Source organism: Mandrillus leucophaeus, unplaced genomic scaffold, assembly GCF_000951045.1.
Source record: "Mandrillus leucophaeus isolate KB7577 unplaced genomic scaffold, Mleu.le_1.0 Scaffold436, whole genome shotgun sequence".
Classification (NCBI taxonomy): Eukaryota; Metazoa; Chordata; class Mammalia; order Primates; family Cercopithecidae; genus Mandrillus; species Mandrillus leucophaeus.
The window spans coordinates 1,556,515-1,584,248 of record NW_012104654.1 but is presented as its reverse complement, the minus strand read 5'-3'; the positions used below and the strand labels follow the sequence as shown (position 1 = coordinate 1,584,248).

Sequence of the window (27,734 nt, the reverse complement as noted above, 5' to 3'; positions counted from 1 at the left end):
GTCTCCATTGGTCATCTCGACAGTAACATCTCCAAATCCACAAATAGGCACTGTTCAATCTTACTGAAAAACAGGTTTTGTCCTGAAAATTAGGGATCCAGTAACTGAAAGTATGTTCTTGTTGTCTGAATTAGTTTTGTTGCCTTCCATCACAAGCTTGTAATATATTGTAACTTTAAGTCCAATAAAACATGGCTTCACTCTACTAGCAAAAAAACCCAACAAAATATCAAGAGATCCCATTCCCAAAAAAGAGACTTACAGAGTTTTTAAAAGCATGTTTATGTGACTGCACATAAATGTTTGTGTAAAAAGAGCATTGACAGTTGATACCACAAAGATTACAGTAAGAAAAAGCACTTTATGACAATATTTCACAAATTCACAAGGATCACTTTAATATACAAAGCAACTGCTACCATCCTGAACACAAAGCAGCTATTATGTACATAGTGTTAATAAAATGCATTGTAACTCAGTACATTTTTTTCTTTACACATAAAGCACAAAAAGATTTAGGTAAAAAAATTAAAACAGGGATGTTTCTAGAATGTAGGGAATTTTATTAGAAACGTATTTCCCTCATTATTTATTTATTATTTCAACTCCAATAGAAACATCAGAGTTAAAAATCAATACCCTGTTTTGTGCTGACAGTTTTGGGGGAAGTCTTTACCCCAATCCTCAAGGAAAAACCAAAAAGCCAAATACCTTTCTAGGAACTTCCCTGATTATTTTGCTTTTAAAAAGTTTCAAGTGATATATCTGGGTTAGAAATAATTCCTTTTGTAGGGAGTGGGAGAGTTACAACTGACATGTGGACAAATCAGTCAAGGACAACTTTACATGGAAAACTGCTAACTAGCACTCTTCGTTGCCACCCCTAATAAATCTATACTCAAAAAAATGTTGACAAATTATTTCCCACTTTTAATATAAATAATTTTATTACATACACAAATTGGAGTGGCACTTGGATAAAAATACATCTATAAAGCATTTACCAATTCAATTTTAAAAACATAAGAAAATAAAACCTCCCAAACACAATGATAGATCATTTCACTTGGCCAACAAACATAAAATCATTATTTGCAGAGATTTTCTTCCTTCCCTACCAATTTTTAAACTATCTCAGATTTACTCTCACATCTCTGAGATGCTTCTCAGACAAAAGCTTCGAAATGCCATACTTCTATAGGCAAGTAATGTTAGGTCAAATGTGAATTTCCTACTCTTTGATAATTTTCAAAGACATTTCCAGAAGATTGTTCATTTCCTTTTACTTGCTGGTGAGAATTATTAAAAATGTATCATGTCATACCCAGCTGGGACCTGCACCCACCGTACCAGAATGCAGACAGGTCAGTATTTTCTTTCTGTGCTAAAACTGCCTGTTTATAATATCAACTTGCATCACCGGCTTTGTTCTATTTTATTTATATATTTTTAAAATTTTTCTTTTTTTAAAAAATAAATTTCAAGCTAAAACACCTGAAATATAATCCCTCCATTCAAACGTTATCTGGTCCCTCTTAAAGTCGGTCTGCCCCCTGAGGACACATACAAAGGCTTAAGCTACATTCACTAATCAATAAGAACTTATCATAAGCAGATGAGACAGATGGAACTTCAGCACCCTGTTTATTTGAAAATTGTCCATACTGACTCAGCTTCATGATATGTTCAGCCCCTCAAAGATTAATGCCTCTCCTAGCCATTGATTCTACAATGTCAAGGAAACCAGTTCCTAGTACATACAGTGACTGTGTAGTCAACTTAATGGTCAACATTATTACATTAAGAATATTCAAGATGTATGTAAGCCACCCAACAAAAAGTTCTAGTTGTGCTTTGTACAACTGAGTGAACAAATTTATCTCACAACTCTTCACCTTCAGGCTTACTATGCACACTTTACTTTATCCTTCCTCATCTGCAATCAGTCAAATTTAGGCAGCATTTCTTTGATGTTAACAAAGCCATTAAAAATGAAAATAATTCAGTAAAATGATTACATGTGGTCTCTGTGAAGACAATTGCTCTAAAAAGTCTTGTACTATTCTAGACAAATTAGTGGACATTTTGGCATACTATGTACAGTATTAATGTGATGAGGATAAAGTCTCATTAAAAATTGAAAATAAGTATTATTCACTTGAGTTATTTTCCCTTCAATCTTTATCCAAGATGAAAAAGAATAAAACAAGGTTTGAGCCCGTCTTTTAATTAACTGGGCTAGTCATATCTAATTTCCTGATGTTCTTCTTTTACAGCTGTTTTTAAGGCTAGCTTTTAGGTGCTAAAATATTTTAATTAATGAAAAACTTCCATTTAAAAAGTCACATGATTTGAAGAGAGGAGAAAGACTAAAAAGTTGAGAATTACTTGATGAGGGAATTTCTTAAGTTGCTAATACCCAAACTGGGTCATTTTAAAAAGTGCAAGTTACACCAGACATTTACAAAGGACAGAATGTAAATATATTCCAAATAAATATACAACTTTTCTATTAGGTCCATGGGGGAAAAAATATACCAACAGCTTTCAGGGCTACAAAGGCAACAAAAATAAAGCCTCTTGAAAATAACTGAAAAGGTATGTAACACTATTCTAAAACCCACTTTAATTCAAGATCTTAACTTTAAGATATATTAGCCCTATTTAATCCTGCAAAATGAAGCAACCGTGATCTTCAAAATAAACAGAGACCAATTTCTGGTAATAACTGACTATAGCTGATCATAGAATTAAAAACTTGTTAAATATGAAAAGAAATCTAGATTGAAGTCACTTCAAGTAAGTAAAAGCATCCTGGTTTAAACAAACATATTTCCTCCTAAGCCTTTGTATGATTCCACATGTCACTCCAAAAGGTCAAAATGATAGTAGGGATTTGTCCTGAGAGACAAACTTCAGCCAGATGACATTTGATGGAATAGGCTGCCTGACTGGTATTGTGCTTTCAGAGACTAGCACTGCTGCTGACCTACTGTCAAAACACATTTTCTGACAAAACCCCTGCTCAAATGAAATGCCAAAATTCCTCCCCCAGGATGATTTTTGAAAAAATCAGTGGTTCCTTTAAAAAGCTATCTTCAAAATGTTCTTACCACTGTTATAGCTGCCACAGACAAATCATAAAAACCAAATACTTTTGGGGGAGATGCTTTCAAGTGACTAGTAACATATTTAAAAGTATCAAGCCAAAGAAAACTAATAAAAAATAAAATACTTGGAAGAAGATTAGAAGATAAAATCAATTGTTGAGTGCTGGAGTAATGCAGTCATAGAAACTACCAGAAGGGATGCAACAGAACACACAAAAATGTAAAATTTCATCTGACCTCAATATACTATAATACTCAGCATTCCTGACTTAAGAGCTCTCAGAGCTTTAGATTATATACTGTATGTATATATATATATATATGTACACATATATTATACAAATGCCACCCCCCCAATAATATCTAAATGAAGAGAGCACCTATGACAATATTATGGTTGCCAATATGGTACTTGAGTTTGAAAAATAATGAACTTAAAATTGTATCTGATAGCAATTATTTAATAATGAACACACTGGATCTAGCCCTTTCTAAGCCACTTTTCAGTTAAACACTATCAAAGCTTGAAAACTCATAAGAGTAATATATCAAAAATAAACCCCTCCCCACTTCATTTTTATTAGAGTTAATCTGTCCTATAGATAAAAGTGCCACATGGCCCTATATTTGCAAAGTGAGCAATATGAAACTTGCTATTTTCTAGGCAAATCAGTAGCATATATACAAATTCCTATGATGACATTTTTATTCCCTTTTGGCCAATATAAAGAGAAAAACATTTATTACTGGTAATGTGGCCACATATGTTCTTGGCTACAAGGTTTTTAAAAATTATGTCATTTTCTTAATAAAGATTCTCAAAGTTTCATGCTTACAAACAAACCTCCCCACCATTCTTGCATTAAAAAAAGAAAAAACCTGCACAAAAGATGCTTGATTTTTATCTTTATAAACTGAAATCTTCAAGTCTCACCAAAGGTCTAAAACAGATTTAGCAACAGGATACATTTCTCACCTCACCATTAAGTAACTGACTTCAAAACCAGTGCAGTCATCCTCAAGGTATGAAGGACAAGGTCTTTATAACTTATAAATTCATCCAGCTCACATGAATGTGATTGCCTTGATTTATCAGGGACTAAGAGGGCCACCAACTTCCCAGTAAGTAGAAAGCCTCAACTTTGGAAAAAAAGCTTTAGAGAATACAAACTGCTAAACATCAGGCAATTTTTCATTTATAACACTTACGACATTCAAAATGTTCAATTCGACATTTTGACTCAATAAATAATTCCAACTTGTGAACATACTGTGACTTTGCTTGATTTCTGTTAAACCAGTTTCTTAAAATGACATATCTATGCTGTTACACAATTTTTATGCTATAACTTTCCCCATTAGCTCAGCAGGACAAACATCAAACTTTATAGTTGTTTGAAAGCCTTCTTGAGAATCTGGTGAACTGTCCAAACATAAAGACTAAATCACTCAATTCTTAGAATGATGCTCCTTCATAAACTCTGTTCATCCTTGAAAAAAGACAATGGTTTGTTACAAACAAAAATATACCGTTTACAAATGTAATTAAAATCTTACTTTTTAAAATGGATCTAGCAATTAACACTTAAATCTTCATATTTTGTTATTAAACAAGCTTGACTTAAATAACTCTTGACTAAATAAAAAACATTAGTTTTCTAAGTGTCTCAACTCTTTTTTAAAAGGAATTTCCTTCCCAAATGAGAAATTTTTTTATTTTTATTTTTTGAGACAGTCTCACTCTTGTCGCCCAGGCTGGAGTGCAATGGTGCTATCTCGGCTCACTGCAACCTCTGCCTCCCAGGTTCAAGCGACTCTGCTGCCTCAACCTCCCGAGTAGCTGGGATTACAGGCGACCGCCACCAGGCCCGGCTAATTTTTTTGTTTTTAGTAGAGATGGGGTTTCACCATGTTGGCTGGGCTGGTCTTGAACTCCTGACCTCAGGTGATCCACCCACCTTGGCCTCCCAAAGTGCTGGGATTACAGGCGTGAGCCACTGCGCCCGGCCCCAAATGAGAAATTATAATCTAATATTATGTCAGTTTCCAATTCTTAAAATTCACCTTAGTCTTTTTTTTTTTAAAGAGTAACTGTTAGATTTATCAAGCTTAGTGAATAAAATGAGTAATAATTAAAAGTGGTATTGAAAACAATGTATGATATACACAAATACAGACTTTTAATCAGGAATTAAAATTATAAAATGACAAAGGCTATACAGCATATTGGAAAGCTAAAGCAGAACTAATAACTACTCTTTTTACAAGAGAACAAAAAATGTTTTGTAAGAATGACAATCCAAATATTGCAGTACAGCAGTCATTCAAATATGTCTGGAAATAACTTTCCTTGTGCACATCTAACACTGTACTTTTTATATCCTTACAACTTCTTTCATTTAAAAAATTCAGTAGAGATTCTCTGTTAAATTGTTAATATGGAAAAGATTTAAAATCAGTATTTTTCTACAACATGTAACATTTCATAAACAAATATATATCACTGCTTTATTTGACATCTTGAAGGCTTTCTTGGTGGTGGTATAATGTAAGTGCAATGGGCAACAGTAAATTAGAAATATCTTTTTATGTAAATGAGTGACAATATAAATATTTTTGAAGGTGAGGACAATAACATTTATTTAAAAATCTTGTTATATAACTCAAGGGGTTGGTTTACTGATCAGCATTTTACTAAGGATTTAGTACTAACTAAAATATGCTTTGTACTTTTATTTACTTTGATTTAAAATTCAAATACCATGCTTTTTCATTCAGTTGGTTACTTCTTTTAATGTATTCAAAAATGTTGAACACATACAGAACTGAATTAAGAAGCAACAACTGTCCTATGGAAGAGCTGTATTAGTACAGAATGCTTTTAAGAACCAAGGACAAATTTTCAGTATTGAAGAAGAGAACATACATAGAAAGCACTCCAAATTCATTTCTAATTCCTTCAATACCATACTAGAGTTCTTTTTAGAGGGTATGTCTCTTAACAGTTTTACATAATTCACAATGAGAATGTGAAAACATGTCAATTTGGCAATCAACACTTCTTCATTGCACCTTACTTACTTTATGCATGCGGCCCACACATTACTTCAGCTCAAGAGGCTGGGGTAATTCTGTCCCTAAGGCAATCAAGGAGCTCAGCACAAACCTTGAAATCATTTTAAAAAAGATTTTCTTTTCCTCATTTCTCCCATCAATTTACAAGTAAACAAATTATTACTTCTTGAGGAGGGTGGGGGTTGAAAAGCAGAAGTCTCTTCATGATTCCTGGCGTTGAAAATTTCTTGAGGGGAGAAGTGGAGGCAGGTGTTGGAACATTCACAGTTTAATGCAAAAGCACAAATGAATGAAATTCTGTAGTTGCTTTCAGGCAGTTTTGCGCATAGAAAAAAAGAAATGTTTAGAAAATAAAATGTTTATTTTGTCTTTCAGGTTGTGGCCAAGCCAGTCCATTTTCCACCTTAACAGGTGAAAATTTAAATCCCAAATTAATCTGATTTGTGGCAGTAAAGGTCCTTAAGTGCTTTTAGCTCCTCAATCAATGTCTTGTTTTGATTTTCAAGCACTGCCACTCTGTTTTCTAAACATTTCACATATTCTTTCTTCTTTCTACGACACTCTCGAGCTGCTTCCCTACAAGCAAAAGATGGGAAAAATAATGCAAATGATTTCCACATAATTATTTTGGATTACCTTTTTTTTTTCTTTTTTAAAGAAATAGCTCACAGCAACCAACATTTTAGTATATATTAAGAATTGGAAAAGATATACAGAATGACTTGGAAATTACCTTATATTAAAAATTTTAATCTGGCCAGGCGTTGTAGCTCACGCCTGTAATCCCAGCACTTTGGGGGGCCAAGGCAGAGGGGGATCACCTGAGGTCAGGAGGTCAAGATCAGCCTGGCCAACATGGCGAAACCCCTCTCTACTAAAAACACAAAAATTAGCAGCATGTGCCTGTAGTCCCAGCTACTTGGAAGGCTGAGGTGCGGGCATCGCTTGAACCTGGGAGGCAGAGGCTGTAGTGAGCTGAGATTGCGCCACTGCACTCCAGCCTGAGTGACAAGAGTAAGACTCCGTCTCAAAACAAACAAACAAACAACTCCATAAACAAATAAGACCTAAATGACCACTTAAAAATTATACCTCTCACTATTAAGATATTCTGCATAATTCCTGCAAAACTTGAAATTCTATCCATATCAACAACTAAGAAAACATTAAAGCTAAATTTCAATGTGTAACAATCCTTTAAATAGAAAATCTTACAAACTAATCATTTCAGGGCATTTAAAAAATCTAACAGTCTCTTCAATAAATGGTGCTGGGAAACCTGGATATCCACTGCAAAAGAATGAGGTTGGACCTCACCTTATGTCATACACAAATATTAACTCAAAATAGATCAAAGACCTAAACATAAGACCTAAAACTATAAAACTTCTAGAAGAAAACACTCTCTGACATTGGATTTGGCAGTGATGTCTTAAATATAATACCAAAAGCAGAGGTAACAAAAGCAGAATAGACAAATAGGGCTATATCAAACTAGGAAACTTCTGCATATCAAAAGACACAATAAATAGTAAAAAGGCAACCTACAGAATGAGAAGAAATATCTGCAAATCATGTATCTGCTAAGGGGTTAAGATATAGAATAGGCAAGGTGTACGGCTCATGCCTATAATCACAGCACTTTGGGAGGCTGAGGTGCGAGAAATCTCTTGAACCCATGTGTTCAAGACCAGCCTGGGCAATATAGTGAGACCCTATCTCTACAAAAAATATTTTAAAAATCTAGCCAGGTGTGGTGGCACATGCCTGTAGTCCCAGCTGCTCAGGAAGCTGAGGTGGGAGGACTGCTTGAGCCCAGGAGGTCTTAGGTTGCAGTGAGCCATGATCCTGCCACCTGCATTCCAGCCTGGGTGACAAACCAAGACCCTGTCTCAATTAAAAATTAGTTAGGTGGTGTGTGTCTGTAGTCTCAGCTACTCAGGAAGCTGAGGCTGGAGGCCGGGAGGTCGAGGCTGCAGTAAGCCATGATCATGCTGCTATAGCACAGCTTGGGAGACAGCTAGTAAGACGCTGTCTCAAAATAAAGGAAAAAAAAAAAAGATCTAGAATATATAACGAACTTTTGAACTCAACAGCAAAATAACCCAATTTAAAAAATGGGCATAGGGACTTGAACATAGATTTCTCCAGAGATATATAAATGGCCTATAAAAAGATGCTCAACATAGACCGGGCGCGGTGGCTCATGCCTGTAATCCCAGCACTTTGGGAGGCTGAGGTGAGTGGATCACGAGGTCAGTTCAAGACCAGCCTGGCCAACATGGTGAAACCCCATCTCTACTAAAAATACAAAAATTAGCTGGGCATGGTGGCGGGTGCCTGCAGTCCCAGCTACTTGGGAGGCTGAGGCAGGAGAATCACTGAAACCCGGGAGGTAGAGGTTGCAGTAAGCCGAGATTGCGCCACTGCACTCTAGCCTGGGCAACAGAGCAAGACTCCATCTCGGGGAAAAAAAAAAAAAGATGCTCAACATCACTAATCATTAGGGAAATGCAAATCAAAACCACTAGTTATCACCTCACAACCATTAGGATGGCTACTATAAAAAACCACCACCAGCAGAAAATACCAGTTGTTGATGAGGATGTGAGGAAACTGGAACTCTTGCATACTGTCGGTGGGAATGTAAAATGGTGCAGCTGCTATGGAAAATGGAATGGAGGTTCCTCAAAAAATTAAAAACAAAATTTACCATATGATCCAGCAATTCTACTTTTTCCTACATATCCAAAAGAATTGAAAGCAAGGTCTCAACACCTGTGTTCATTGCAGCATTATTCACAATAGCCAAGAGGTGGAAGCAGCCCAAATGTCCATCAGCAGATGAGTGGTAAGCAAAATGTGGTATATACATACAATGTAATATTAATATTATTCAGACTTAGGAAGGCCCTCTGCATGCTAAAACACAGATGAACCTTGAGGGCATTATGCTAACACAAGCTAGTCTCAAAAAGACAAATATTGTGTAATTTCTCTTATGAGGCATCTAAAGTCAATGATATTCATAGAAACAGGACTTAGATTGGTGGCTGCCAGGGGCTTGGGGGAATGAGGAAATGGGGAGTTGTTGTTTAATGGGTATAGAGTTTCAGTTTTGCAAGATGAACAAGTTCTGGAAATCTGCTGCACCACAATGTGAATGTACTTAACACGACTGAACTGTATACTTAAAACTGATGAAGATGGTAAATTTTGTTATATTTTTTACCATGATTAAAAATAATATTATTTAAAAAATCTAACATAGATTAAAAATAATTAAAAATTATTCTTTAGCAAGTTACTCAATCTAAACCACTAAATTATTTTTTTAGCTCTGTGTGGTCAAGGGCCACAATCTTGTTACTTAAATCTTAATTTTCTGACTGTAAAAAAGACATGGTAATATTTTCTACCTCAAAAGGTTTGTGAGAACTGGTGCGGTGGCTCACCCCTGTAATCCCAACTCCCAGCACGTTGAGAGGCTGAGGCAGGCAGATCACTTGAGGCCAGGAGTTTGAGACCAGCCTGGCCAACATGGCGAAACCCCATCTCTACTAAAAATACAAAAACTAGCTGGGGATGGTGGCAGGTGCTCGTAATCCCAGCTACTTGGGAAGCTGAGGCAGGAAAACTGCTTAAACCCAGGAGGCAGAGGTTGCAGTGAGCCAAGATAGCGCCACTGCACTCCACCCTGGGTGATAGTTTCCGTTTCAAAAAAAAAAAAAACAAAACAAAAAGTTTGTGAGGATCAAATGAGTTAATATATGTAAAGCACACAATATAATGCCTAGAATGTTGAAGATGTGTTAGCTATTATTATTTTTAGGTAACTTAAAATGGTAGTATACTGCAATTCCATTGATGTCTTCATCCTCATGTAGCCTATCGATTCAGAAAAAAGTAGCATTTGCTTCTATTTTTCATTTTTATTTTTGAGATGGGGTCTTGCTCTGCTGCCCAGGTTGGAGTGCAGTGACACAATGAGGGCTCACTGCAGCCTTGACCTCCCAGGCTCAAGTGATCTTCCCATCTCAACCTCCCAAGTAGCTGGGACCACAGGCAGGCACCACCATGCTCAGCTAATTTATTTTATTATTTTTTGTAGAGACAGTGTCTTGCTATGTTTTCCAAACAGGTCTTGAATTCCTGGACTCAAGCTATCCTCCTGCCTCAGCCTCCCAAGTGCTGGGATTACAGGCATGGGCCACCGCACCCGGCCTTGATACAAATTTTAAGTAAGTACGACTGATTTGCTAAAGTATGACTAATATGCTAAAGGCTCTAATAGGAACGGTGGATAACATGTGAGATCAGATGGGTTATTTCAGTAGTGGCATGGAAATTATGAAAAGGAATCAAATGGAAATGAGACAAAGAATATGTCTGATGTACTCGTAAGTAAAACTGACACAACTGAGGAAAGAATCAGTGAACTTGAAGACAGAACAACAAAAAGCTGTGTGACAGTCTCCAACATCTTAACATATTTATAACTGTAATCTCAGAAGAAGAGGGAGGACAGGACGGAAAAATATTTGAAGAAAATATATCTGAGAATTTTTTTGTTTTTTGAGACAGAGTCTTGCTCTGTCGCCAGGCTGGAGTGCAGTGGCCCCATCTCGACTCACTGCAACCTCCGCCTCCCAGGTTCAAACAATTCCCTTGCCTCAGCCTCCCGCGTAGCTGGGATTACAGGCACACGCCACCACGTCTGGCTAATTTTCTGTGTTTTAGTAGAGATGGGGTTTCACCATGTTGGCCAGGATGTTCTCCATCTCCTTATCTCACGATTTGCCTGCCTTGGCCTCCCAAAGTGCTGGGATTGCAGGTGTGAGCCACCACACCCGGCCGATAATTTTCTAAAATTAATGACAGACACCAAGCCACAGACAGAAGAACAATAAGTAAGATAAATATGGTGGGGATGGGGGAGGAAGGAGGGAAGGGAGGGAAAAATCCCTAGGCATATTATATTTGAAATGCTGAAAATCAGAGGCAGAGGGAGAAAAGGAACATTATATACACACAGATTTCTTGTCAGAAACCATTTAAATCATAAGAAAATGAAGTGACATCTTTTTTTTCTTGAGATGGAGTCTCACTCTGTTGCCAGGCTGGAGTGCAGTGGTGTGATCTGGGCTCACTGCAACCTCCGCCTCCCGGGTTCAAGCAATTTTCCTGCCTCAGCCTCCCGAGTGGCTGGGACTACAGGCATGTGCCACCACGCCAGCTCATTTTTTGTATTTTTAGTAGAGACGCGGTTTCACCATGTTGGCCAGGATGGTCTCGAACTTCACACCTTGTGATCCGCCCACCTCGGCCTGAAGTGACATCTTTAAAGTTCGTCACTTCAAATAAAAAAATGATAAACCCAGAATTCTATACCCAGCAAAAATATCTTTCAAATATGATGATGAAATAAACTTTCTCAAACAAAACTAGAGGGAATTCATTGCCAGGAGATCTGTTTTCTAAGAAATGTAAAAAAGAGTTTTTGCGGCAGAAATATAATAGATTAAAACATGGATTTATATAAGGAAATGAAGACAATTGAAAATTAAATATATAAATGTAAAATTAAAAATTTCTACTTGTGCCATAGTTTGCCAATCCCTGATCTAAACCATTTAAAAGACATGTAGCTCGGTAAAAAGGCAAGACCTAAGTATATGCCACCTACAAGAATCCCACTTCAAGTATAAACACAGAAGAAAAAGGATGGTGAAGGATATATTATGCAAATACTAATCCAAAGGAGGCTGGCAATGGTGGTTCACGCCTATAATCCCAGCACTTTGGGAGGCTGAGGTGGGTGAATAACTTGAGGTCAGGAGTTTGAGACCAGCCTGGCAAACATGGCAAAACCCTATCTCTATTAAAAATACAAAAATTAGCTGGGTGTGGTGGCACACACCTGTAATCTCAGCTATTTGGGAAGCTGAGGCATGAGAATCACTTGAACCAGGGAGGTGGAGGTTGCAGTGAGCCGAGATTGTGCCATTGCCATTGCACTCCAGCCTGGGCAACGGAGCAAGATTCTGTCTCAACAAACAAAAAAACGAACCAACCAACCAACCAACCAACCAAACAAAAACCCCAACAACCCAAAGGAAACTGGGGTAGTTTTATTAATATCAGACAAAACAGACTTCTGAAGAAGGTATTGTCAGGGATAAAGAAAGATATTATATAATAATAAAGAGGTCTATCCTCTAAGAAGACATAATTCTAAACGGGAGACCTAATTCTCATGTATGAGGCCGAAGCTAATAGAACTGAAAGGAGAAATGAACAAAGAGCTGAATACCTTAATACACTCTCCTCTCAGTGATGACAGACTAAGTAGAGTCTCAGAGATGACAGAACAAGTAGAAAATTAAAAATGGTATAGTACACCTGAATGACATAATCAACTACACCTATTTGACACTGATATGATACTTGATAATTTAAGAGAATAAAAATAACACAAAGTATGTTCTCGGGCCATAAAACACCTGGGAAGATCCTTGATTATTTGGAAATTGAATATTAAATATTTCTAAGTCTATAGGTCAAAAAAGAAGTCTCAAAGGAAATAAAACAATTTTAAACTGAATGCAAATAAAAATATGACAATCCAAAATTTGTGGGACACAGCTAAGCCAATGCTAAAATGGAAATTTACAGCCCATACTTAGGTTAGAAAAAAAGGGCTTAAATCAATTATTTATATCAAGGGTTGCCAAACTTTGCTTCCCTGCTTGTTTTTGTAAATAAAGTTTTACTGGAACACAGCCATGCTCATTTGTTTTTGTATTATCCATCGCTGCTTTGGTATTACAACGGCAGAGTTGAGTAGTTGTGACAGATCACTGGGTCTGCAAAGCCTGAAATATTTACTCTCTGGCCCTTTACAAAAGATTTGCCAAACTGATCCAACTATTGTCTTAAGAAACTAGATACCTGCAGATGTTTTCTTAGAAACTGAAATAAGACAAAGGTATATATTAACAGGAAAAAATTTACAGTTAATGGAAAAAGAAACTATAAAGAGAACAATTAAAAAAACCAAAGCAAGAGAAAATAATAAAGATTAGAGTACAAATCAATACAATTCTTTTTTTTTTTTTTTTTTGAGACGGAGTCTCGCTCTGTCACCCAGGCTGGAGTGCAGTGGCCTGATCTCAGCTCACTGTAAACTCCGCCTCCCGGGTTCCCGCCATTCTCCCGCCTCAGCCTCCCGAGTAGCTGGGACTACAGGCGCCGCCACCTCGCCCGGCTAATTTTTTTGTATTTTTAGTAGAGACGGGGTTTCACCGTGTTAGCCAGGATGGTCTCGATCTCCTGACCTCGTGATCCACCCGCCTTGGCCTCCCAAAGTGCTGGGATTACAGGCGTGAGCCACCGCGCCCGGCCAAATCAATACAATTCTAAGGAGAAAACTAATGAAACTAAGAATTTTGGTTGCTTAAAAACAATCAACAAAATTGATAAACCTTTAGCCAGACTAACTAAATGGAAAGGAAGGTGGCTGGGGTGGGGGTGGCGAATAGAGAGAGAGAGAGAGAGAGAGAGAGAAGACAAAAATTGTCAATGTTAGGAATGAAGGGGGGGACATCCCTACTGACATCCCACACAGTAAAAGAATAATTAACACTACAAACAACTGTATGGTCATGAATTTGATAACTTCCAAGAAATGGACCAATGTCTTTTTAAAAACACAAACTTCCAAAACTCACTGAAGAAGAAATAGTCTGAATGATCCCATTATTAATTTAAAAAAAAAAAAAACTTCTCAAAATAGAAAACTCCAGGCCTATGTGGGTTCACTGGCAATTTCTACCAACCATATTAAGGCTTAAATAATACAAATATTACAATCTCTTCCAGAAAAACAGAAGGGAAGGGAAGACTTCCACCTCATTTATAAGGTCAGCATTACCCTAATGACATGAACTCATGACAAAGAAACTAAAGTCCCATATTAGCCATAAACGTAGATGTAAAAATCCTCAACAAAATATTAGCAAATTGAATTCAGTAATGTATAAATGATACTTCATGACCAATTTGGGGGTTCATCCCAGGAATGCGTGCATATCTCAAAATTGGAGTATGAATGTAATTCACTCTAGTAACTAAGTAAGAGAAACGACATAATCACCTCAGTAGATTCTGGAAAAGCATTTGACAAGATTAAACAACAATTTATGATGAAAACTTTCAGAAACTAAAAATCAAAGAGTTTTTAAAAACATGTAATAAAGAGCTTTTACAGAGACCCTACAGCTATTACATTATTTAAGGTCCCCCAAAGGTGTCCATGTACTAATCTCTGCAGTCTGTGAGTATGTTACCTTACATGGCAAAGGGGAATTAGGTTGCAGATGGAATTAAGGTTGTTAATTAGCTCATCTTAAAATAGGAAAATTATCCTGGGTTACCTGGGTGGGCCCAGTTAAACCACAAGCATTCTTAAAAGTAGAAGAGGAAAGCAGAAGAAAACGTGACTACAGAAGGACAGAGATACACTATGTTGAAGATGGAGAAAGGGGGCCATGAGGCAAAAATGTGGGTGGCCTCTAGAAGCTAGAAAGGGCAAAGAAACACATTTTCACTTAGAACCTCCAGGAAGGAATGCAGTCCTGCTGACACCTTCATTTTAGCCCAGTGAGACCCAATGAAGGCCTCTGATCTTACGGAACTGGAAGACAATAAATTTGTGTTGTTTAAGCCACTAAGTTTGTGGTAGTTTGTGACATGCAGCAATAGAAAACTAATATACCCCCTAAGATCAAGAATAGGGCAAAGATGTCCTCTCTCACCACTCCTATTCAACATCACAGCGCAAGTCCTAGACACTGCAATAAGGAAAAAAAAATTAAAAGGCATGCAGATTAGAAAGAAATAATTAAAACTGTCCATATTTGTAGGTGACATGATTATTTGTGTAGAGAATCCCAAAGAATCGACCCCCCCCCACAAAGCTCCTAGAACTAGTAAGTAAATTTAGAATGGTCATAGGATAAAAGTTAAATATATAGAAGCCAATTTTATTTCCATATACCAGCAATGAACAATTGAATATACCATTTCAAATAGCACATGTCCCCGCCCCCACCCCCCCCAAAAAACAGAAAACAATTTATACTTGGGTATAAATCCAGTAAGATATGTACAGTATCTATATGCTGAAAGATAAATTAAGACTATATTGTGTTCATGGAATCAAAAACTAAATATTGTTAAGATGTGACTTCTTCACAATTAGATCTATAGACACAACACAGTCCTAACCAAAATTCTAGCATGCCTTCCGTAGACATCAACAAGCATATTATAAATATATTAAAATGCAAAGGAACCAGAACAGTCAAAACAATTTTAAGAACAAAGTTGGAGAACTCACACTATCAAATTCAAGACTTACTATAAAAGTACAGAACTCAAGGCAACATGGTATTGGCTAAAGGACAGACACAAAGATCAATGGAAAGATATCCCAGAAACAGACCCATGAAAATATGGTCAATTAATTTTTGAAAAAAAAAGCAAGGGCAATTCAATAGAGAAAGAATAGTCTTTTAAACAAATGATCTGGACAAATGGATGTTCCTATATTAAAAAAATGGATCTTGACACATCCTCATACCTTATACAAAAGTAAACTCAGGAGGAAATTACAGATCTAAATATAAAACTCTTAACATAAAACTTAACACTTTTAGAGGAAAACAAAGTCTGTGTGATACTGATTTAGGCAAAGAATTCTTTTTTCCCTTTCTGGTTGACATAAAATAATTGTACATATTTATGAGATACAGTGATATTCTGGTATGTGTATATGGTATATAATGATCAAATTATGGTAACTAGCATATCCATCACCTCAAACTTATTTTGTTGGGTTGTGAACATTCAGAATCCTCACTTCTAGCTTTGTGAAAATACACAACAAGTTGTATTTAACCATATTCACCCTATGGTGCTACAGAACACCAGAACTCATTCTATCAACCTAGATGTAAGTTTGTATCCATTAACCAATCTCTCCCCATGCTTCCTATCTCACCTTCCCTTCCCAGGCTCTAATACCCACAATTTTACTATCTACTTCCATGAGCTCAAAAAATTTTTAGCTCCCACATGAGTGAGAAAATGTGGTATTTATCTTTCCATGTTTGAGTTATTCTGCATAACCCATAATGTCCCCCAAGTTCATCCATATGGCCACAAATAATGAATTTTCATTCTTTTTAGTGGCTCGATAGTATGCCACTGTGTATATATACTGCACTTTTCTTTATCCATTGATAATGTTGATGGATATTTAGGTTGATTCCCTATCTTAGCTACCGTGAAGTGATGCAATACTGATTTCCTTTCTTTAGAATAAATACCCAGTAGTAGGATTGCTGGATCATATGGTGGTTCTTTTAGTTTTTTTGAGAAACCTCCACACTATTTTCCATAATGGCTGCATTAATGTACATTCTGACCAACGCTGAGAAAATTCTAACACAAAGAGTTAGAAAGAGTTCACCTTTTTCTGCATCCTCATCAATGTTTGTTACTTTTTGTCTTTTTGATAATAATCACTCTAACTAATGATACTTCATTGTGATTTTAATCTGACAATTAGTAATGTTGAGCTTTTCAAACATATTTCTTGGCTATTTGTATGTCTTCTTTTGAGAAATGTCTATTTATACCTTTTGCCCACTTTTTAATAGGATTTTTTTTCCCTGTTAGGTTGAGTTCCTTGTATATCCTGTTTATCAGTGCCGTGTCAGATGAACAGTTTGTAAGTATTCCTCCCATTCTGCAGGTTGTCTCTTCACTCTGTTGTTTCATTTGCTGTTCAGAAGCTTTTTAATTTAGTATTTCCACTTAACTATTTTTCTTTTTGTTGCTTGTGCTTTTGGAGTCTTAACCATGAAGTTTTTGCCCAGTATAATATCAGGAAACATTTCCCCCATGTTTTCTTCTAGTAGTCTTTAGAGTTTGGGGTCTTATGTTTAAGTATTTAATCCACTTGGAGTGGATTTTTGGGTATGGTGATAGGTAGGTATTTAGTTTCATTCTCTGCACACAGATATCCAGGTTCTCCAATACCACTGATTGAAGAGAGTGTCCTTTCCCCAATGTACGTTCTTGGCACATCTGCTGTAAATAAGTAGATTTATTCCTGGTTCTTTATTCTGTTCCACTGGTCTATGTGTCTGTTTTTATATCAATACTATGTTTTGGTTACTACAGCTCTGTAGCATATTTTGAAGTCAGGTAGTGTGATGCCTCCCATGTTGTTCTTTTAGTTCAGGAATGCTTTGGCTATTTGGGCTCTTTTTGGTTCCATAAGAATTTTAGGATTCTTTTTTCTATTTCTGTTACAAATATCATTTTATTTTGATATGGATTGCACTGAATCTGTAGATTGTTTTGGGTGGTATAGTCATTTTAACAATAGTAATTCTCCCAATCCATGAGTGTGGAATGTCTTTCCATTTGCCTTCCTTGATTTCTTTCATCAGTGTTTTGCAGTTTTCAGTGTAGAGATCTTTCACCTACTTGGTTATTTATTTATTTTTTGGCTATTGTAAATGGAATTGCTTTCTTCATTTCTTTTTCAGCCAGTACATTATTGATGTATAGAATTGCCACTGACTTTTGGCCAGGCATGGTGGCTCACGCCTGTAATCCCAGCACTTTGGGAGGCCGAGGCGGGCGGATCATGAGGTCAGGAGATTGGGACCATCCTGGCTAACACAGTGAAACTCCGTCTCTACTAAAAATACAAAAAATCAGCCAGGCGTGGTGGTGGGCGCCTGTAGTCCCAGCTACTTGGGAGGCTGAGGCAGGAGAATGGCATGAACCCGGGAGGTGGAGCTTGCAGTGAGCTGAGATCACACCACTGCACTCCAGCCTGGGCGACAGAGTGAGACTCCATCTCAAAAAACAAAACAAAACAAAAAAAGAATTGCTACTGACTTTTGTACGCTGATTTTGTATTCTGCAACTTTACTGAATTTGTTCATCAGTTCTAATAGTTTTTTGGTGGAGTCTTTAGTTTTTTCCATATATAACATCATTTCATCTGCAAACAAGGGCAATTTGATTCCTCCTTTTCCAGTTGGGATGCCCTTTATTTCTTTCTCTTGATTAACTGCTTTGACTAGGACATCCAGCACTATATTGAATAAGAATGGTAGAAGTGGGCATCTTTCTCTCATTCCAGTTCTCGGAGGAAAGCCTTTCAGCTTTTCTCCATTCAATATGATGTTAGCTGTGGGTTTATCATACATGGCCTTTACTATGTTGAGGTATGTTCCTTCTTATGCCTGATTTGCTGATTATTTTTATCAAGAAAGGATGAATTTTATCAAACGCTTTTCCTGTGTCTACAGATGTGATCATATGGCTTTTTTCCTTCATGCTGCTGATGTGATATCATGCAATAACACACCATGAGCATATGCAAATATGGTCCAACAATCATACTTGAATCCCTGGGATAAATCCCATATGATCATGGTGTATTATGTTTCTGATATGTTGTCAGATTAGGTTTGCTAGTGTTTTGTTGAGAATTTCTGTATCTATGTTCAACAAGTACAGTGGTTTGTAGTTTTCTTTTGTTGTGTCCTTGTCTGGTTTTGGTATTAAAGCAATGATGGCCTTGGAGAATTAATTAGGAAAAATTCTCTCATCTTTAATTTTTTGGAATAGTTTAAGGAGAATTGGTGTTAGTTCTTCTTTATAAGTTTGGTAGAATTAGGCAGTAAAGCCATCTGGTCCTGGGCTTTTCTTTATTGGTAGACTATTACTGATTCAATATCATTACTCATTATTGGTCTGTTCAGGTTTTCCACTTCTTGATTCAATTTTGATAGATTATATGTCAAGAAATTTATCCATTTCCTCTAGGTTTTTCAATTTGTTGGCATATCATTGCTCATAATAATCCCTAATGATCCCCTATACTTCTGTGGTATTAGCTGTAGTGTCTACTTTTAGTTTTTAATTTCATTTATTTGGATCTTGTCCCTCATTTTTTCTTGGCTTATCAATTTTGTTTATCTCTTCAAAAACCAACTTTTGTTTTCTTTTTTTTTTTTTTTTGAGACAGGGTCTCACTCTGTTGACCAGGCTACAGCGCAGTGGCACAATCATGGCTTACTGCTGTCTGTTTCCTGGCTCAAGCGATCTTCCCACCTCAGCCTCCTGAGTAGCTGGGTCTACAGGCTTGCACCACATCATGCTAATTTTTGTATTTTTTTTTGTAGAAATGAGGTTTTGCCATGTTGCCTGGGCAGGTCTCGAAATCCTGAGCTCAAGAATCCACATACCTTGGCCTCCCAAAGTGCTGAGATTACAGGTGTGCGCCACCATGTCCAGCCCTGTATTGATTCTTTTAGACTTTATTTCATTTAGTTCTCTGATTTTTACTATTTCTTTCTCTCTACTAATTTTGGGTTTGGCTTCTTCTTTTCTAGTTCCTTGAGGTGTATTGTTAGGTTTTTTATTTGAAATCTTGCTACACGTTCCTGATACAGGAATTTATTGGTACAAACTTCCCTCTCAGCACTGCTTTTGCTGTATCCCATAGGTTTTTATATGTTGTGTTTCCATTTTCATTTGTTTCAATAAATTTATTTCCCTCTTAATTTTTTCACTGACCCAGTAGTCATTCAGGAGCATGCTGAATTTCCATTTATTTGTACAGTTTCTGAAGTTCCTCTTATTACTGTTTAATTCCATTGTGGTCTGGAAAGATACGTTACGTAATTTTGAGTTTTAAAACTTTGTTGAGACTCGCTTTGTGGATATATGGTCTATCCTGGAGAAAGTTCTATGTGCTGACGAGAAGAACGGAACCTGCAGTTTTTGGATGAAATGCTCTGAAACTGTTAGGTTCAGTTGGTCTACAGATCATCTTAAGTCTGATGTTCATTGATTTTCTGTCTAGATGATCTGTCAAATGCTGGAAGTGGAGTTTTGAAGTCCCCAGCTATTATTATATTGGGGTCTATCTCTTCCTTCAGCTCTAATGTTCGCTTTATATATCTCATGCTCTGGCATTGGGTGTTATATATTTATCATTTTACGTCCTCCAGCTGAATTGATCCCTCTATCATATAATGACCTTCTTGCTCTCTTTTTATGGTTTTCAACTTAAAGTCTATTTTCTCTGATGTAAGTATAGCTACTCCTGCATACTTTTGGTTTCCACCTGTGTGGAGTTTTTACCCCCATCCTTTTATATTCAGGCTACATATGTCTTTACAGGTGATGTGAGTTTTTTGGAGGAAATACACAGGATGACTTTTTAAAATCTAACTTAGCCAGTGTATATCTCTTAATTGGGGAATTTAAAATTTATATTCAGAACTGTTATTGATATGTGAAGGCTTATTCCTGTCATTTTTGTTTGCTGATTATTTTGTATATTCTTTGTTCTTTTCTTCCTTTTTTATCTTTATAATTTGGTATTCTGTAGTGCTAACATTTGGTTCCTTATTTTTTTTCCAATTGCATGTTTACTTTACCAGTGAGATTTATAATTTGTATGTTTTAATGATACAGCAGGTATCATCCTGCCACTTCAAGATGTAGGATCCTCTTACACATTTCTTGTAGGACTGGTGTAGTGGTGATGAATTTCCTCACTTTCTGATTGGGAATGACTTTATTTTTCTTTCATTTCTGAAGGACAGCTTTGCTGGGTATAGTATTCTTGGCAGGCCGTATTTATTTCCCCCTTTTAACACTTTGAATATTATTATACCACTCAGAAATGTAAAATTTCTGCTGAGAAATCGGCCTTTAATCTGATTCCCTCATGTGACTTGGTATTTTCCTCTTGCTGTTTTTAGAATTCTTTTTTCTTTGTCTTTGACTTTTGAGTTTGAAAAGAATGTGTCTTAGAAAGGCCTTTTTGGATAAACTGTTTTAGTACATATGAGCTTCCTGTATCTGGATATATATTTCTCTCTCAAGACATGGGAGGTCTTCAGTGATTATTTTGTTAAATAGGTTTTTGATGCCTTTTCCTATCTTTTCTCCTTGTGGCACTCACAAAATTGAATTATTTGTTTGCTTTATGATATCCTATGTAGGTTTTCTTCATCCTTTTTAGTGTGTGTTTGACTGGGTTATTTTAAAAGACCTGTCTTAAAGTTCGGAAATTCTTCTTCTGCTTGATCTAGTCTATAGTTGAAGTCCTTGACTGTTTTTTATTAAATTCTTCAGTTCCAGAATTTGTTTTTTCTTAAAATATTTACCTCTTTAATTTCTCATTCAGATCATGAATTGTTTTCCTGATTTATTTGTATTGTCTATCTGTGTTCTGTTGTTTCTTGCTGAGTTTTCTTAAGATCATTATTTTCAATTCCTTTTCAGGCATTTTATTGATTACCTGCTCTTTGAGATCTGTTAGTGGAAAATTATTGTGTTCCTTTGGAGGTATCATGTTTCCTTAGTATTTTATGTTTCTTGTGCCCTTATCTTGGTATCTGTGCAACTGCTGCTTTATCCAATTTTATGGACTGGCTTTTGTAGAGAAATACTTTTACTGTAGATGTAGCTATACTGTTAGCTGGGTAGGGTGCTCTGGATTTGATTCTAGGTGGGTTCAGATGTGTTGTCTCTGTATGATTTCTTTTACTGTCATCAATGGTGGTATCTATGATTCTCTCAGGGCATCTATGATTTCTTCAGTGGCTTAGGCTTCGGTTGTCAGTGGAGGCTGTGATAAAGCTTTGCTGAGGATGGGGATGCCAGGTTGGCTGGTATGTGGACACAAAGGTCTTGACGGTGGCAGCAGGTCGGGCAGGCCTGTCTGCAGGCCTCTGGGTGGCATGCGTGATAGCGGGGGCGAGCTGATCCTCATGACTCCAGACAATGGGTGCTGGTGGGCAGGACCAACCAATCCTCAGGCACCCCAGATGATGCGTGTGGGCACCAATGGGCCTGTCCATAGGCTCTTAGACATGTGTAAGTGGGCTGGGCCTATCCAGGCAGAAAATTCATAAATACAATACCACAAGCATGATGTACAAAAGGACAAAACTGATAAAATGGGCCTCATCAAAATGGCAACCTTTTGCTCTGCAAAAGATAATGTTAAGAAAATTAAAGAAAAAGCTATAGACTGAAAGAATGTACTTGCTCTGACAAAGGATTTGGAAAAAAGGTCACTGAAAACAAAAGAAAACAAACAATAGAAATGACTAAAAGATCTAAGAAGACATTTCATCAAAGAAAACATATAGATGGCAAATCACATAAAAGTCACTAGGTGAAGGCTGGGCACGGTGGCTCACACCTGTAATTCCAGCACTTTGGGAGGTCGAGGTGGGTGGATCACCTGAGGTCAGAAGTTCAAAACCAGCCTGGTCAACATGGCGAAACCCCATCTCTACTAAAAATACAAAAAATTAGTCGGACATGGTGGCAGGTGCCTGTAACACTGGCTACTCAGGGAGGCTGAGGCACGAGAATGTCTTGAACCCAGGAGGCAGAGGTTGCAGTGAGCTGACATCCTGCCACTGCATTCCAGTCTGGGTGACAGAGGGAGACTCCATCTCAAAAAAAAAAAAAAGTCACTAGTGAAGTGCAAGTTAAACCACAAGATATCCATTATACAACTTCTAGAGCTGGGGGACAAATAATAAACCTGACAACGTCAAGTTTTGGCAAGGATACAAAGCAACTGAACTCTCCCTGGTGGAAATACAAAATGGTACAGCCATTTTGGAAAACAACTGGACAGTTTATTTAAAAGGTTAAATATACAGTTAGTTACATTCCACGCAACCAGCCTACTCCTCTTTACTCATGTTAATGGATAGTTCATATAAAAACCTTTATGTGTTGATAGTAACTTTATTTCTCTAAAACTGGAATTAACTGGGATGAAATTCAAGGTGAATAAACAAAGCACAGTACATCAATAAAATGGAACCATCTGGGATAAGTCCCAACTACTGATTCATGCAACAAAATCAATAAATCTTGAATGCATTTTACTAGATGAAGGAACCAGATCTAAAAGGCTACAAATTATAATTTAAGATTCCATTTATAAGAGATTATGGAATAGGCAAAACTGTAAGGGTAGAAAACAGTTCAGTGGTTTTCAGGGTGTGGGAGAAGCTGACTTCAAAGGGATATAAGAGAATACTTAGTATTATATAACTGTTAGTTAACTAGTGTAATTGTTCCTTATGGCATTGTGGTGACAGATACATGACACTTCACCTATTAAAACCCATAAAACTATACAGCACAAAGAGTGAACTTATGTACATGCAAATTTAAGGATAAAAGCTTAGGGATGTCAGAAAATCCCAGAACTGAAGATGGTGACAAATCTAACTGTACTATAATCATATGATATAACCTCACTGAAAGGGGTAGAGAAAAAAGGAGCAGAGTGAAGTAACTTTAGAAAACAGCACTTTTGCTAAATACTATTAGGCCAAAACCAAAAAAAAGTGTATATAAATACTGCACTGTAACTGGTAAACTTGTTTCTCACAAGGGTACATATTATCAGTTCTTACAAGTTTTCTGTATGTATAGTAGATTTAAACAAACATATAAGCCAAGTTTCTGTCAGAGAAAGAAGTTACAAATAGGCAAAGAGAAGTCTACAGTGAGCCATGTGGTTAAAGCTTAGAATCAGATATGTTACTGCATATTCATATTTATTTTAAGTATATAGTTGTCCCTCAGTATCTGTGGGGGATTGGTCCCAGGAACTCTCATGAATATCAAAATCCACAGATGCTCAAGTCCCTTATATAAAATGGCATTCTATTTGCATATAATCTATATGCATCCCCCTATATACTTAAAATCATCTCCAGATTACTTATATTTAGTACAATGTAAATACTATGTAAATAATTTTTATACTAAATTACTTTTTTATTTGTATTATTTAAAAAATTGCTATATTATTACTTTTTTTCTTCAATGTTTTAAATCTATGGGTGGTTGAATCCACAGATATGGACTATGGGAAACAAAGCCAACTATATATAAAGATAGAGAAGTAAGAATGTGTGCGTATATAAAGGTGTGTATATATATGTATGTATTTTTTTTTTGAGACAGAGTCTTGCTCTTTCACTCAGGCTGGAGTGTAGTGGTGCCATCTCAGCTCACTGCAACCTCCACCTCCCAGGTTCACGCAATTCTCCTGCCTCAGCCTCCCGAGTAGCTGGGATTACAGGCATGCACCACCACCCCAGCTAAATTTTCTATTTTTAGTAGAGACAGGGTTACACCATATTGGCCACCATTTTCTAATAAAGGAACTATGGATCATTGGAAAAACAGCTCATTCCAAGGCTAGGGAAGGGAAAACACAAGATGAGAACTTGGACAATCTTGCAGTCTCAGAAAGTAAAGATGTGCTTAAAAAGAAAAAAATGGGGCATGTCAAAAGGACACAGAAGACACTTATAAAAGATGCCAGTGGCCAAAGCTAGAACAATATGAACAAATAATAAATAACAATAGTACTGGATTATAACTCCCAAAATACATGTCTGTATTGATAAAATAATGTGGAGAAGAAACAAATCTTGTTTATAGAATTCAGTTGTTAAGCTGTTAAATATAGAAGGGATGGGGATATAGAAAATTCCCATCAGAATAGCAAATAGAAATAATTACTGTAGACAAGATTTACTGATGAATTCTAAAATTGGTGGGCAAAACTTTAAAGAGAAAATAATGTATCTGCATAGCCTCCCAAGTATTTCTTCTAAAATACACCTAATTACTGTGGTGGTTTTAACATATGACCACAAATTGTTTCATAGTCTCCCTTTTAGGAGGTGGAATTTAATTCTCCTCCCCTTGATTATGGGCTGGACAAAGAGAAAAATGGTAGCTCAACAGTGGAGACACCTGGACAGCACTTTAACCAAATGATCAAAGTTAACATCGCCAGTTATGTATGTGCTCCCTGATGTGATGTTATGAGAAGGGTACACTATACCTCTGTGGAATTTCTCCCCAAAACCTATTATCTCAATCTATCCATAAGAAAACACTGGACAAATGCAAATTGAGGGATATTCTATAAGAAAACAGATCACTGCTCTTCAAAAGTGACAAGGCCATCAAAGACAAGGAAACAGAAACTTTCAGACTGAAGGAGACTATAATTAAATGCAATATGGTACCCAAATTGGATTATATAAGTAAAAAAACTGGGGAAATAAAATGTACGATTCAGTTAATGGTATTATACCAATGTACTTTTATTTTTGATAAATGTACCCTGGTTATGTAATATACTAAGATTAGAGGAAGCTGGATGAAGGGTATCTGGAACTCTGCAGTACTATTTTTACAACTCCTTTGTAAGTTTAAAATTACTTAAAAATATATTAAAAATGTATATTTACCTTTCTTTGTACTGGTTTGAGTAAAAAAACTGACTTTAGAATGTTAACATTTTAGATGGTGAAATTAGAAGTAATTAAATTTTTAGGTAATATTTCTTAATTTACTTATAATGAACATGTTTTACTTGTGTAATAATAATAAATAAAAAAAAAATGATAGTAATGTACATACTCTTTGGTAACCTGCTGTTGTCCGAGAACATCTTCCCATCTTAATAAAAATACATCTTTATTTACTGTTAATGGCTAGATGTATATAGTTGAATGGATATATTTTAATTCATATCAAATATACTTTAATTTTTTTAGAATTTTTCAAATTTTTTACCCTATCCATTTTCTAAGAATCTGCCTATTTATATCCCTCAACTCATTAGTTTTCTGACATTATTTGTTAAAATGTTTGCTACTTTTCTTTTACTTTGCTAAATAGGGGGTTTATAGTTTCATACGATCACATTCATTTAACTTTTTCCTTTGTTACTTCTGCCTTTAGGGAATCTGCTTTTAAAATCCCCCTCCAATGTAAAGTTACATAAAGGCAAAGGTCACAGACTGCATTACTTTCACAATTTTTCACTCTCCATTCCTGTAGGAAGAGTTCATTTCCACTACACTGACTTCGGGCTTATCCTTGCCTGTGCTGTGGCTGACAGAGCACAAGTAGATGTAATGTTCACCACAATCAAGCAAATGTTTTCAAAAGCATTGCCCTTTTCTCAAAGAGGTGCTGCTCTAGCCCAGGATCCTAGACTCAGATGGGCATATGAAGGAGAGTCACAACAACTGACCTGCAGCTGCCAAAATGTAACACATGTAAGGAAGAAATTTTAAGACACTGAGATTCGTGGTTATTACTGTAGCAACACAAATTAATAGAACAGCTGTCTACACTTTCTTTCAGAATGTTTACCACTTATCTTCATCTTGAAATAAATGCCAATTTGGATAGTGACGAATTTTTTGGATTACCATCTTTTCCTATCAAAGTTTAGTTTAAGATAGGCTGTGTTTGATGTGCATAAGGGGCATTCATCCTAGTGAGCATGCTTAGGAAGAGTGTGCTTCTCTTAACTTTTCCACTGAAACAGTCACACTAGAAGAGGAAACCAAATACGGAGATTCTGGTGGTGCAGCAAAACCACTGCTGGTATAAATTTCTTTTAAATCTCTTATTTTACCTTAAAAATAAGGTTTATTTCTCTCAAATATTTTAGCAAAATGAACATTCAAGGAAAGCACTCCACATTCACCTCCTAAGGCTACATACACATCCCTAGCATACTGCCATGTGCTCTGGTTTGAGAGGCACAGCAGATGGCTGCATACTGGAATCAGTGAAGTAGCATGTTTACAGCCTTTGGTGCCAGATATGGGTTCAAATTTCAGTTCTACTAATCTCATAAAGTGTGTGACCTTTGGCAATATATTTGATTTTTCTCTGATATTTACCTTCTCCTCCTCTAAAGTGGGGATAAGCTTCTACCTCACTGTAGGTAGAATTAATAAAATAATATATACTGGGGCTTAATAAATAGCACTCGGCAGAAAGGTCAAAGCCAGAATATATAGAATTAGGAGGTATCAGCATATAAAGTAATGCCTGAAATACATGGATATGGATGAAGGTTCAAAGGAAAAATTTGAAAAGTAGTCAGAAAACCAGGTGAAGCCAGCCAAGGAAGAGTTTAGAGTAATGAGAAGTCGACAGTGTCATACTCCATAGAGTTAAAATTAAATGAAAGAAAATACTAGATTTGCCAAGTGGGAGGGAATTTGTACCTTTTTATAGACATATGAGGGGTATGCTAGTCACAGAAGCCAGATTCCAGTGAATGGAGGCTGAAAAAGTAGAAGCAGCAGTAATCTGGTAAGGAAAGGGGAAAAGAACTATAGCAGAATCAATAGGAAGTTTCCTTTTTCAAGAGTAGGGTAACTACATCTAAGCAAAGTAATGTTATGAAAGAGTCCATGGTAAGTCTCAGACAAGCAAAGGCTTGTAGCAACTGCAGTTACGTGTGGCCTGTTCCTAACTTGTTGGTGGCAGTGGTCCTAAATCTGAAAGAAAAATAAATAGAAGAAAAAGGAAATTTGGTCTGCCAGTCAACGCAGTGAAACATTTTTTTTTTTTTTT

General features: G+C 36.5%; 1 protein-coding gene across 3 annotated transcripts in view; it reads right to left on the bottom strand.

The window, feature by feature from the left end:
- Positions 1 to 263: 263 nt before the first annotated feature.
- The window catches only part of CREB1 (cAMP responsive element binding protein 1), an 87,131-nt gene continuing 59,660 nt past the window's right edge, over positions 264 to 27,734 (bottom strand). For all 3 annotated transcript variants that reach the window (XM_011993895.1, XM_011993896.1, XM_011993897.1), the window contains one exon: positions 264 to 6,761. In XM_011993895.1, coding sequence (XP_011849285.1) covers positions 6,617 to 6,761 — 145 coding nt within the window. In that variant the 3' untranslated portion in view covers positions 264 to 6,616. The remainder of the gene's footprint in view (positions 6,762 to 27,734) is intronic.